Raw genomic sequence first — 12,648 nt, forward strand, 5'->3', positions numbered from 1 at the left:
TTCTGCTACCTTAATTCTCAACCTATAAATATATGCACATAGATCAATTTCCCCATCCTCATATATAAATGTATTTATATATGTACATGTCTTTATCTAGACCTCTGTAAATGCCCTATCCTCCTAGCTCTTTTCTCTATTTCCTTTGACTTTCCTCCTGTCCACTATCATGCTCATCCCCACCAGGGATTCAGCAATTCCTCTTGTGTACATTACCCTTAATCATGCCCTGCCAGGCCTCATACACCCTCCTCACCACCGATTTGGATCACTTGTTGTTCTCTTGTCCCTGGGTTTGTTAACACCACTACCTTTCCCCCCACCTTCCCCTATCCCAAGTCCCCCCGGACATGTTCCCGTTGTTTTCTCCTTTAGGTTGTTCATCCAGCCTATCTTATTGCCATACCTGCGGAAATAATAACAAGCACAAAAACAAGACAGAGCAAAACCAAGCAACAATATAGAACAAAACAACAACAGCAAACCAGTGACCAAAAAAAAAAAAAAATGAGAAAGAAAAGCTTGTAGTTAGTTCAAGGATTGTTTGTTGGCCTTTAGGAGAGTTTCACAGTTCAGTTGTTGGGGCACCACGCCCAGGCCCCAAAGTCCACCTTCAGCACTCCCTGGGGACCTCGCCACTCCGTTCCCTTGCTGTTCTGTTGCACCCCCTTAGTGTTTTGCCTCAGTGTGGCAGGATCAGATCAGGTGTGATTCCCACACTGTGTTTCTGGTGTTGTCCCCGTAGGGCTATGGGTAAGTGAGGGGTGTCATGTCTCATAGTGCGGCCAGCCATGTGGTCCTCTCTGTGGACTGGCTGCTCTAATCAGGAACACATCCTCAGGATGTGTTCCACTCTGTCCTCCTCCCCCTTCATCTGCTCCCGTGTGCTCAGATTAGATATGTCCCTCTCCGGGAGCTGCATGTCCAGTGCTGTCCTTTGAAATAAATTCTTCTGGGGGGAGGGGCAGGTGTAGTTGGGGTTGGGGCCGGCCCTTCAGAACTCTCCACTGGTTCCACGCCGCAGCCCACTGTTTAAGAACAACACTCCCACTGCTGGATCTTTAGGCTCAGCTTCATAATGGCAGTTACCTAATTAATCAAATGCTACCTCAAAAAGATGCCCTATTTATAGCAACAGCTGTAAGCTTTCTGCTCATCTGCTTCTCCAGTCCTCACAGCCGAAGGTGGTCTGAGCTTTCATTGAGTTGCACTTGTCAAAGGTCCAGATGAAGCCTGCTGCCTGTTAGCCGTGTGTTCTTCAATCTTTCAGTAGTGAATCCTGAATGTACCCATATTTGTGGGGCTGCAAATTTCCCTTTAGTTGCTTGGAAGCCACATTATTTCTTTTTTTTTTTTTTCACATTATTTCTTTAAGGAGTAATTGGCAACATCATTTTTAAAAGGTAGCCTTTAATTTTCGTCCTACGTGCAATGTAAACATTAAGAACTCTGGCTATTTTTAGTATTTGGATTTTTTTCTCTTCCTTAACTTTATAGGTCAAATACAGATATTTTCTATGTTTAGATTTTCTAGATTATTTCTTTTAGCAAATAGGGAACAGGGACTCAAATTTCTTCAAGTTGCTAAGAAATCCTTAGAATACATTTGGATTTTTATTCTTAGGATATGTGAGCAGCTTTCTAACATAAAATTAACTATTAATGGTACTTCTCACTCATTACAAGCAAGTTGAAATGATTTCTCAGTTATTAAGTCCTGAAGGACTGAGTAGTTTCAGAATTCTGATCAATTCAGTGGCTTGTAGTCCACAACTGAGACATCTTGCCTTGTTTAGATTGTTTCTTCCTTGAAAGTGATGTTGCCCTGTTTCTGACACTTGGACAATCTAACATTTTCCCTGACATTATATTCACCACGTTACAAATCCTGATAGTAAATACTTCTGTGTCCTAAATTGTAAAAAAGCATTTGCTTTTCTATGTGGAATAAAGTAAAATAGCAAGTAGTACTATGTAGAAAAAAATGTTCATTTTTCCATCCTCTGTTCCAAAAAAGTTTGCTTTAGCCTCTGTCCTAGGGATTTGTCTGTGTTCTACAATAGGGCAGAACCATGCTCACTGCCATGGAGCCAACGGCAACTCGCAGCTATGCCACAGGGCAGGGTGGAAGAACTGCTCCTGTGAGCTTCTGAGACCGTAACTTTTTGTTTTTTAATGGGGGCTCTTACAGCTCTTTTTTTCCCCTTACAGCTCTTGTAGCAGCTCATACATCCATTGTGTCAAGCATATTTGTACATAAGTCACCATCATTCTTTTTAAATCATTTTTTAAATTTCATGTTTATTTTTATTTTTTAATCATTTTATTGGGGACTCTTACAGCTCTTAGAACAATCCATACATCAGTGATATTGATCAAATTTGTGCATATGTTGCTATCATCATTTCAAGCATTTTCTTTCTGCTTGAGCCCTTGGTATCAGTTCCTTATTTTTCCCTCCCTTCCCACCCTCATGAACCCTTGATAAATCATAAATAATTGTTATTTTCATATCTTATATCATCTGCTGTGTCCCTTCACCCACATTTCTGTTGTTTTTCCCCTCGGGGACGTTATGATTGGTTTTCATCATTATGATCTGTTACTTCTGTCTCCACATAAAGTTGAGAAATTCATTTTTCAATAGAGTGGATATGACTACTCTTTTGAGGGGTCAATACCTTTGGGGGTTGAACATTCATTGCCTTCTACAACTGTGTTTTTCAGAGATGACTGGGTAATTCCAAATGAGAAATGTTTACACAAGTCATAGTACCAAATAGACTCATGCTAGACGAGACTGGCTTTAGAGTAACTGGCCCTCCCTGGGCCATGACTTGTGAAAATCTCTTCCCTTTTTCCTTCAGGGCAACACTTAGGTAAACCCATAAGCACTCCCACCTCCTAAGCCTCAGAAGTGTTTTTGAAATATGCCAAGGTTATATGTACATTCTTTCTCTTTTGACTTGTCCTCCAATTTTCTAGAACCTGTGTCTTTGGCGTCTGTACAGCTTAGAGCCTCTTGCACCAAACCAAGCCCATAGAGTCAACCCTATTCGGACTCATAGTAACCCTGTGGATAGAGTAGAACTGCTCCATCGGGTTTCCAAGGCTGGAGAGCTTTACTCGCGTAAGCAGACTGCCACATCTTTCTCCCACAGAGCAGCTTCTGGGTTCAAACCACCAACCTGCCAGCACCCCAACGCTCACCCCACCCCACCCACCACCAGAGCTTCTTTTGGGATTCCTGCTCCTCTCCTTTCAGGCCCATTTCCCAGCTTCCGCTCTCCTTCACACCTCACTATTCATGCTGGAAGGACAAGGGAAGACCACCACACTGTGCCACGCTCTATGCCTGACTTGTTAGGGCCTGCTCTTTCATCTGGGGAGTGGGGAAATTACACTGGAATAACCTAGCTAAGGTCTCTGCGCTCTGAATTTAAACCCAACTCACAAAAGCATGAATAAGTGGTGTCTGAGGAATTTGCATGTGGGTGACAATACCTACACTGACTAATGTAGCAAGGAGGGAGGAGGTGTCCCAGCCTGGGACTGTAACCTTAGACCTTGCGTTCTAGAGAAAAGGTCCCTTGCAGCTTTTGCTCCCTTCCTTTAGGGATGCCTTGGCCTCACTGTGACGCACTGAGTGCCCCTCCCGCACCCCCACCCCCCCAGGAAGAACTGTGAAGAGAACAACCAGAACTGTTCATAAGACTGTAGCCAAATATCCAGAAGCAATGTTGTGTTTGTATAGGGACAAAGCACCATCAGCATTTACACTTTGCATCTAGTTGGTATATCCTTTTATTTAGTGTTTCTTAATCTGAACTCTTGCCTTTTTTTTTTCCATGACTGATTTTCTGTAGATTATCCCACATTGTTTTCTCAGGATAAGATTAAGGTGAGCTATTCTGAGGAAGACTATTCCGTAAGCAGTGATACCTTTATCTTTCACCTGTCAAAGACATCATGTCGGGCGTCTTGCTGTTGCTGATGCTGTGCTAGCCCCTTGGTTAAAGATGGTAACCGCCAGACCTCTCTGTAAAGATAGTTTTCCCATTGCAGTCTACTGATGATGCTGTGAGGTTTTTCTGCCTGGCCCATTCTTGATGCTCCACCCAGTGGTTTTCAGATCAGTGATCTTTCTTGCTTAAGTAAAGCCACCATCAGCCACAAGATACCCTTTCATGTGCCACTAGGGAAGGAAAAACACTGCCAGTCATAACTGGAAAATGCTATACATTATACAGTGCTTCCCAATTTTAGAGATGTTAAAATATATCTTACACAAGGAAATAGCGTTGTTATACTAAAACCTCCTTCACAGAAACGTATGTACACAACTTTCCGCCGAGGCTTTGGAGACCCGGAAAAGAAAGGTGGCTGTTCACCACGAGTGCACGGAAGATCTGTTCCCATGTAACTTTACCTGATTTCTTAAGGAATGTGCTCCCAGGGCACGGCTCTTTGCTTCAGACGTACCTAGACCTTAGGGGCCATTTGCATTCCAAGTACAAGTCTCCCAGGAAAGTCCCATAATGAGCATCAGTTTGATTCCCATGTATTTATGCATTTGGAGAAACGTCCCAACAATGCTCATTTGTCTTTGTTTTGTTTAAGGATTGTTCAAGTTTAGAAGAATATAACATTGCTGCAGCCTTGCTCCCCCTGACCAGTGCTTTCTACAGGGTAAGTTTTATTGGTTTACATGGAAACTCATGATGATTTATATCTGTGCACCTAGTTTGGTTCATCAGGGAACCACATAAATCTGTGCCCTCAGCATACTTACGACGTGATCTGTGGCTGTGTTTTCTATATCATCTGTTGCTTGTGATGTGTAAGAAATGTAACACAGAACACCAAATCATTTTTCACAGCCACACACCCTCACCCATTTCTTCCCTGCTTTATTTTCATTTATGGAACATGAAATCATATTACATATAGATTAGTTCACATGTTTGCCTGTGTCCTTCTTCACTCAAAAAGTAAATTCCATGTAGCTGAGCACATCACTGTCTTACCTGCTGCTGTCTCCCAGGGCCATTCAATAAATGTTTGTTGAATGAAAGCATGGACTCAACAGGGACTGATTAGATATATTTGTACGAGTTTCATTTCATTGGCAGTTTCTGAAACTCTTCTGAGAATTCTCTGGAATGTGTAAAAAAATTTTTTCATCCTGTCACTTATTATAGTTCTCCTGTCCATGCCTTTTCATACAATAGAGTAGCTCCTTTGGCAAAAGAATCTAGCAAGTTCTCCTTATTCTTGCATTTCCTGTGAGATCCATAGAAGGAATGTGATAACCACACTCTGAACAAAGCATTTACTATGCCCTTCTGAAATGTGCAACAGGAAGCAAACCTGGGGCAGGCGGGCTCACTCGCTGTTGAGCAACCTGCCCCGTCAGCTTCAGGAGGCCCAGGACTTCAAGGAAATGGTTATAAAGGGGTCCTGGCTTTAGCTACGACATAACTGCGTTCATTCTGAGTCAGGACAGCTTAGTCATCATTCCCAGATCTGTTGTAGTAGAGAACTGGGTCCAGGATGATGTGCCTAGGCATAAAGTAGCCATGCCTTTGGAAGCTGACAATATTCTTTCATGCTTTTGCTCTAATAGGTACCCAATAAATATTACTTACAAGTTGTTCTTTGGGGGGAAAAAAGTCTACTTTAAATAATCCGTCCACAGTCTGGGTTGAAAATGAGACCCAAAGTTTCTCTACAATCAAGAGCTCTTTCCCTGCTGCTAGGTCACTGCGTAGTTATTCCTGTTTCTTGCTACTTTCCATCTCTTGGTTTTCTAACACAGAAAGTGGATTTTAGGAAGTTCATACCTCTCAGAATTGGCATGTCATACCAAGCATGCTTCAGGAAACAAGGGAAAATCCAAAGTAATGCTGAAAATTGAATTTTGGGCTTGGACATGAGAGACAACTGAGTGGACCTTGGCCATCATCTTGTGGCTTTTCCTCCCTAGCTTACGCCCAGCTCCAGCCCTCTCCAGGTTTCCTTCATCCCACACATACTAGTCTTGTTCTCACGACTCCGGAGTTTTTGCCTCATCCCCCTGGCAGCTTGGGGAGTCTTGTCACAATAATAGATTCAGCCTCTGCCAGATCCTAAGCTACCTAGGCTACTTGTCTGTGTGTCTCAGCACTGTCAGAAAACCAGGTTCTTCACATGGTTGTTTGTTCAATAAAATGGCATTTAACTTTTTTCTCACTTTAGGCACCTAAGTTATTTATAGTTAGAAATCACGTGGTAATAAGAACACTGAAGGAAACGAGAAATGACAGTTGAAACTCAATTGCTCAAGTCACTCACGATTGACTGAATGAATCATTGTCCATCGTTTGTCAATGAGGCTTTGATCACAATAGCAGGACCACCGTGTGAAATAAGTGCTTTATCTCAGGGACCAGACCTGACAGGGCTGGGAAATCAGAAGCAGTCTGGAAATCTGGGGATCTACCTGGTGGGTTCCACTGGAGTTCCTCAAGTTGCCACCACCCAGGTGCCACTGAAATGGAAAGCACTGAGTGTGCCGCACCTTCCCCATGAGCAGGCACATGCCACATGAGCAAGGAGGAAGACACGCACATACGAGAGACAGGAGAGAAGCTACTTCCTCCTGCAGCATCCCCTCAATACCCTCACTAACCAAGCTGGAAGTTGTGCCAGTGGAAGAGGAGCAGTGTTACTAAGGCCAAGCTCCATGATCACAAAGCAAAGCAAAGAAGGATGGGTTTAGAGCAGAGAAGCAGTGGACTGATCAGTGATGCTCAAGGTCAGGGAGAGCGACTCACACTGACTCGGACACTTCTAGATCTCTGTCTGGTGGGGAAGTGTTTGTGGTGCCGAGCAGTTCTCTTAATGCAGGAGAAGTCTGTAGTTTAAATTGCATTATTCTAGCCACAAATTGCAGCTAAGCTTTTTTCATATTCTTTAAACCCACTGCCCTCAAGTTGATTCCAACTCATAGTGACCTTATATCAAGTTCCCAGGCCATTCATCTCAGGGAAGCAGATAGCCTTGTCCTTCTCCTGAGGAGCAATCCAAACCCTTGGACCTTGCTCAGCAGTGCTTCAGAGAGTGGACTCAGCTGTTTGGCTTGTTTATAGTTACTTTTAAAATATTTTAATAACATTTATTGACCTTTTTTTCCCCAATGCTGCAAAAGTTTATTGAGTAAGTAAACATACACAGGGTAACATACTAGGCAACATCATTGGCAGCAAAAGGAATCAAACATTGACTACCCCCCAACACCCTAAGAGCTTAACAGTCTTTTTCGTATTGCACATTAAATTTTCTTAGTTTTATTATACATTAAGAAAATCCGACTGGCTACAATTCCAACTAGATGGACAATTTAAAAATAACACATATACATAGAACCTTTAGAAAATATCCCCCGGACCAAACTCACTGCCATCAATTTGATTCACACTCATAGTGACTCTCTAGCAGTGGTTCTCAACCTGTGGGTCATGACCCCTTTGTGGGTTGAAGGACCCTTTCACAGTGGTCACCCGGTTCAGAATAGTAGCAAAATGACAGTGATGAAGTAGCAACAAAATTAATTTTATGGTTGTGGGGATCAGTGTCACCACAACATAAGGAACTGTATTAAAGAGCTGATTTCCAAGACTGAAAATCTTGACAGGAGAAGACAGCCTCACCTTTCTCTTGCATTGCTGCCGGTGGGTTTGAACCACCAACCTTGAAGTTAGCAGACCAGCATACCTAACCCGCAGTTCTAACAGGACTCCTTCAGGATAGCATAGTAAGGTTTAAAAAAATGCAATGTGGAAGTCCCTGTTGCCACCTCCATCTCCTTTCCTCTGAGCTGTTGGTTTCTTTCCTACTGGAGGAAAAAATATCATAAGCTTCACATTTTTTAAACAAAAGATAGCAGACCATTCACAGATCTTCCCACCCCACTCTTCGTATTTACTAGTACTTCTCAGAAATCCTTCCGTAACAGCACATGAGAGTGAGTCAGAAAAGTATTGCTACATAAGCGTGTACTGTCGGTGCTGTCCCAGACACTAAGGATTTCCTCTCTTTCATCGACCCTCTCCCTACTCGCATGGGGGCTAGGTCGTTACCCTCAGGAAGCATGCTGTGTCTGGACATATGTATTTGGGAATCAATTCCTCGCCTGTTGCCAGCAGAGGAATCATTCAAAGCTGACAAGTAACCTTGGACAATTCTTTGTTTACTGTCTTAGGGCCTTTTTGTTCAGTGATGTTGTTAAGAGCCATAATTTAGGTAGGGGGTCTTATCTAGGTATTATTCTTTTGGATGAAATACTATGAAATAGTCAAATGAAAGTCCATTGTCAAAGCAGAAGTAGAACCAAAACAGGATATCCCAACAATCTCCACGAGCAATCAGGGAGCCACTATTGGTGTCTCCTCAGTCATCTGTGTATCAGAGGGCCGCCATGTTGTTAATAACCCAGGTGATCCGGTAAGTGTCCTGGGAGCCATCCAAATATGATGGATTCCTCTTCAGTGACGCACAGCTGTTGGTTCACCAATCCTGACGATTGCTCTCAGGAGAACTGGCACTTTCCTTTAGCACCCATTCTAGTTCATGTTTACTTAGGGGAGAAATATGTACCTGTCTACCTTAAGTTCAAGCACCCTGAAGCAAAACCTTTCCATATCCCAAAGATCTCCCACATGCAGTCAATACTTACAGGATGTCTTCTTGATCAAGATTGGTCTTTTATTCAGCCTAAGAGCATTGCTCACAATCACATTCTCAGTAAAAAAAAAAAAATGCATTTCTTCTTCAAACTTCTCATTTCATTCAGCATAGAAAAGCTCCTTTAGAAAAGAACTCAGCCAGGCAGGTTTATTTTTCAGCTGCTTTATTGAGGCATCATTTATGAACCATAAAATGCACCCACTTTCAATGTACAATGCAGAGGTTTTCATGTAGTTACAGAGTTGGACTGCTGTCACAGTCTACTTCCAGGACATGTCCATCACGCCTGGAAGAAACCTCCTACCCACGTACAACCACTGGCCTTCCTGTCTCAGTAGCCGGAATGGTTCCGGGTGTTTCATATAAATGGAATCATCCAAAATGTGCCAGGCTTCTTTCACTAGGTACATTGTGAAGGTTCGTTGATGTCACTAGATTTCTGTATGAATGCTATTAATAAGGAATTGTCTAAGGTCCAGAATGCGTAGGTCACCTGTATATTCTAATATACATACATTACCGTATATACGCGTGTATAAGCTGAGTTTTTCAGCACAAAAAAATGTGCTGAAAAACTGGGTTTCGGCTTATACATGGGTCAGTGGTACCCCAGCGAGGTGTAACATCTCGCTGGGCCCCCCCTCAAGGTAACGGGAAGAGCGTCCGTTATCTCGCGGGTGATTGCCGTTTCTTAGCTGTTCATTCAAAGCCCTGCTGACACTGCAGGCCTTTGAATGTCTGTTTACTCACATCTAACCAATCAGAGCTGTCCTAGGATGTGTGTCTTTGAATAAGCCTTTTAAAGACCGTGTGTGAAGGATGTGGCATGAATGGATGTCACCTGGCCAAGCCTGACTAACAAAAGGAGGAACCCTCATGAAGCCTGACATAGAGTTAATAGCAAAGTGGGTTCGACATGCATGGGCAGACATTCCAGAAGACATGGTGCAATGTACCTTCCAGAAATGTAGTTTTGGTAATGCCATGGATGGCAGTGAAGACTGCGCTTTGTATGAAAATGACAGCAGTGATGGTGATGACGGCGATCTCAGTGAGGACAGCGTCTATGATGACCTCACACCAGCTGAAGCTCTGCATTGGGATACAGATGATGATGAGGAATTCAGTTTTGAAGGATTTTAACTCTACATTTTAGCTTGGTTGCTGATTGAGCTCAGGGAATAGTACTCTTAAGGTATCATTGTTGATACCTCATTGTTTTTGTTGAACCTATTTTCCACTTACTGTGCTGGTTCACTAATGTTAAATGACTTGTTGTCCTTTTATTTATGTTTTTTATTTAAAATAAATATTTAAATACATTACCCCACTGATGTCTCAGTGTTTAGTAATTTTCATTTGTTTTGATTATTAAAACTCACCAATAGATTCTGCATTTCCCACCCTAGGCTTATACTCAAGTCAATCAGTTTTTCTGGTTTCCCAGGTAATATTTAAGTGCCTCGGCTTATACTCGGGTCGGCTTATATTCGAGTATATACAGTATATCTGATTCAGTAAATGCTATACCATTGAGTCTTTTTAAATACACACAGTAGGAAACTATGTAAAGCATTTTTTCAATTTGAATAGATAAATTTACTTTTCCCTCTGATTTTACCATTCGTTATATTGCTAAACGTCAACTACAGGGTTGCTATGAGCTAGAATTGACTAGATGACAGTGAGTGTGGTTTTGGGGGAAGCTTCAGCTAGGAGACTTTGGTGGCACAATGGGCTAAGCATAGGCAACTAACTGCAGGGGCAGCAGTTCAAACCCACCAGCTGCTCCACAGGAGAGAGATGAGGCTGTCTGCTCCAGGGAAGAATCACTGTCACAGCCATCCCTGTGAGCAGCTCTGCTCTGTTCCACAGAGTCACTCTGAGTCAGAATCAACTCAGCAGCAGTGGAGCAGTGAACGTAAGCTTTGGCTTATAAATTCCCAGTGAACACCTACTACCTTCTCCCAACTATAAACAAAATTGGAGACCTAGCCATTATCCAATTTCAAAATAGAAAAGCCCAAGGCAAGTAAATTCAAGGTGATGTGATAGGAAAATCTGTTGGACACTATCTGAAAACAGTCACTGTATAAACCTAATCAACCGATCAGAGAAGCAGGAAGTGAACAAAAAGAATGGAGACTCACAGACTCTCCTGAGCTGTGGTCTTCCTGCCACAGTTCTACCCCAATGCCTTCTTCCCCCAAACGAGTAAATTAAAATTTAATGTCTAGGTCTTCCTTTCGTGTCTGAGCTCGATGTTTCTTTTACAAAATGAAATACTAAATAGAGCGCGGTAAGGAACATGTCCAGAGGAAGGCTACCAGGGCGGGTAATAGTGATCTGACGGTCCGTGGTTCTAGCCAGTTCGCAGAAGAGATCCAGTCGTCTATACCTGGAAAAGTTAAACCTAAAACCCTAAGAGAACAGTCTACTCTGTTCTATAGGGTCATTTTGAGTCAGAATAAACTCAGTAATGGTAGCTACAAGTTCTTGAGGCCTTACTACACACAAGAGGCTGTTTGACTCGCAGTACCTAATCCAAGTCAATGAAGTAATCTTCCATTTTAAGGTAAAGCAAATACGGCTTACAGAGTATCCATTACCACTTGCTCTCAAGAGCCAGAGCCATGGCTCCAACTCAATTCTCTCTATCCAGAGTTCATGTTCTTTAACTATATTGTTGTTATGTTGAGTTGATTCAAACTTATAGCAATTGGGTCAGACGGAGTAGAGCTGTCTCCTAGGGTCTCCTAGGCTGTAATCTTTATGGGAGCAGATATCCTGGTCTTCTCTCCGGTGGAGTAGGCAGCATGTTCTGTCTGTCGATCTTTCTTTTAGCAGCCAAGTGCTTAACCACTGCACCACAAAGACTCCTTCCTGTAACTGTAATAAGGTCCTGCAAATGAGACTCGGTTTGTGTAGAACACCTCCGGAAACTTATTTTCTTTCTGCTTAGAAATAGTGAGCTGACACCACTCCTTCTCTGGTTCTCCAACCATTTTCACCCATTTATCAAGCAAGAATCCTTCATTAATCAGAATCAAATTCAGATTAAGTGGCTGTGATGGTAAATAGTTTTTGTATGTGATTTCTAAATCCCCAATGTCTAAAAAATGCCTAACACTGTGCAGTGAAATCTGTGAGCACCAGCATGAGATATACGGACTGCCTTGTTTCTGGGTCGCTCACATTTCCTGGAGTTCAGACACCACTGTTCCCTCCCTCTGTTTAGTGAGAAATGTGTTTCTCCTCTGGCAGGTTTTCTACCTTATACAGGTTCCAGCTTTTGTAAACGTTACTGTATAAAACTTTCTAATTTCAAAAAGCCACATCAAATATACTTGTAGATTTCTTTGAAGCTCCAGAAGTTACTTGAATAACTAACTGGCTTTCTCATTGTAGATCCTAGTTGTCTTACTGTAGATAGGACCATAATGCTGATGGAATATAATTAAACCCACGTTAATTGTATGAAGATAGCTGCTAGGAGGGAAATCTTATGGAACTATGAAAAAATTTAATTTCTTCTGATCTCATTTTTATTAATTGGTAAAGGACAAGAGGCATTCTGGAAAATCTACAAAATTAGAAAAGAATGTTGTTTTTCTCGGGCTTCACGATCTGGATGCAGTGCATTTCCTACAGCAGGTCTCAAAGGATTGCATTTTTGGCACACAAAAACCAAGTGGAGGGGGTGATGATGGATTTTTTTTCCTGCTGTTAAAAGAAGTATTAATCTTAAGAATAAGTCCGTTCAGCAGAAAAACGTTTCTGAGAGTGACGACAGGCCTAAAGCATCAATGCTGGGCAGGATCCAAAGTTGGCCTGGAAGAGATAGGGGCATGTTTATTAGAGTTGATGCCTCCAGCCCAGCGGAATTTTAGGATGGCCAGAGAATTTGTGTCTTGCTTTGGT

General features: G+C 42.4%; 1 protein-coding gene across 3 annotated transcripts in view; it reads left to right on the top strand.

The window, feature by feature from the left end:
• The window catches only part of SBF2 (SET binding factor 2), a 384,097-nt gene that overhangs the window by 268,847 nt on the left and 102,602 nt on the right, over nucleotides 1–12,648 (top strand). For 2 of the 3 annotated variants that reach the window (XM_075546087.1, XM_075546089.1), the window contains one exon: nucleotides 4,621–4,689. The exons of the other annotated variant lie outside the window; for it this stretch is intronic. In XM_075546087.1, the coding sequence (XP_075402202.1) occupies nucleotides 4,621–4,689 (69 nt within the window). The remainder of the gene's footprint in view (nucleotides 1–4,620; nucleotides 4,690–12,648) is intronic. 3 annotated transcript variants of the gene reach the window in all.

This window comes from Tenrec ecaudatus, chromosome 4 (assembly GCF_050624435.1).
Source record: "Tenrec ecaudatus isolate mTenEca1 chromosome 4, mTenEca1.hap1, whole genome shotgun sequence".
Lineage (NCBI taxonomy): Eukaryota > Metazoa > Chordata > Mammalia > Afrosoricida > Tenrecidae > Tenrec > Tenrec ecaudatus.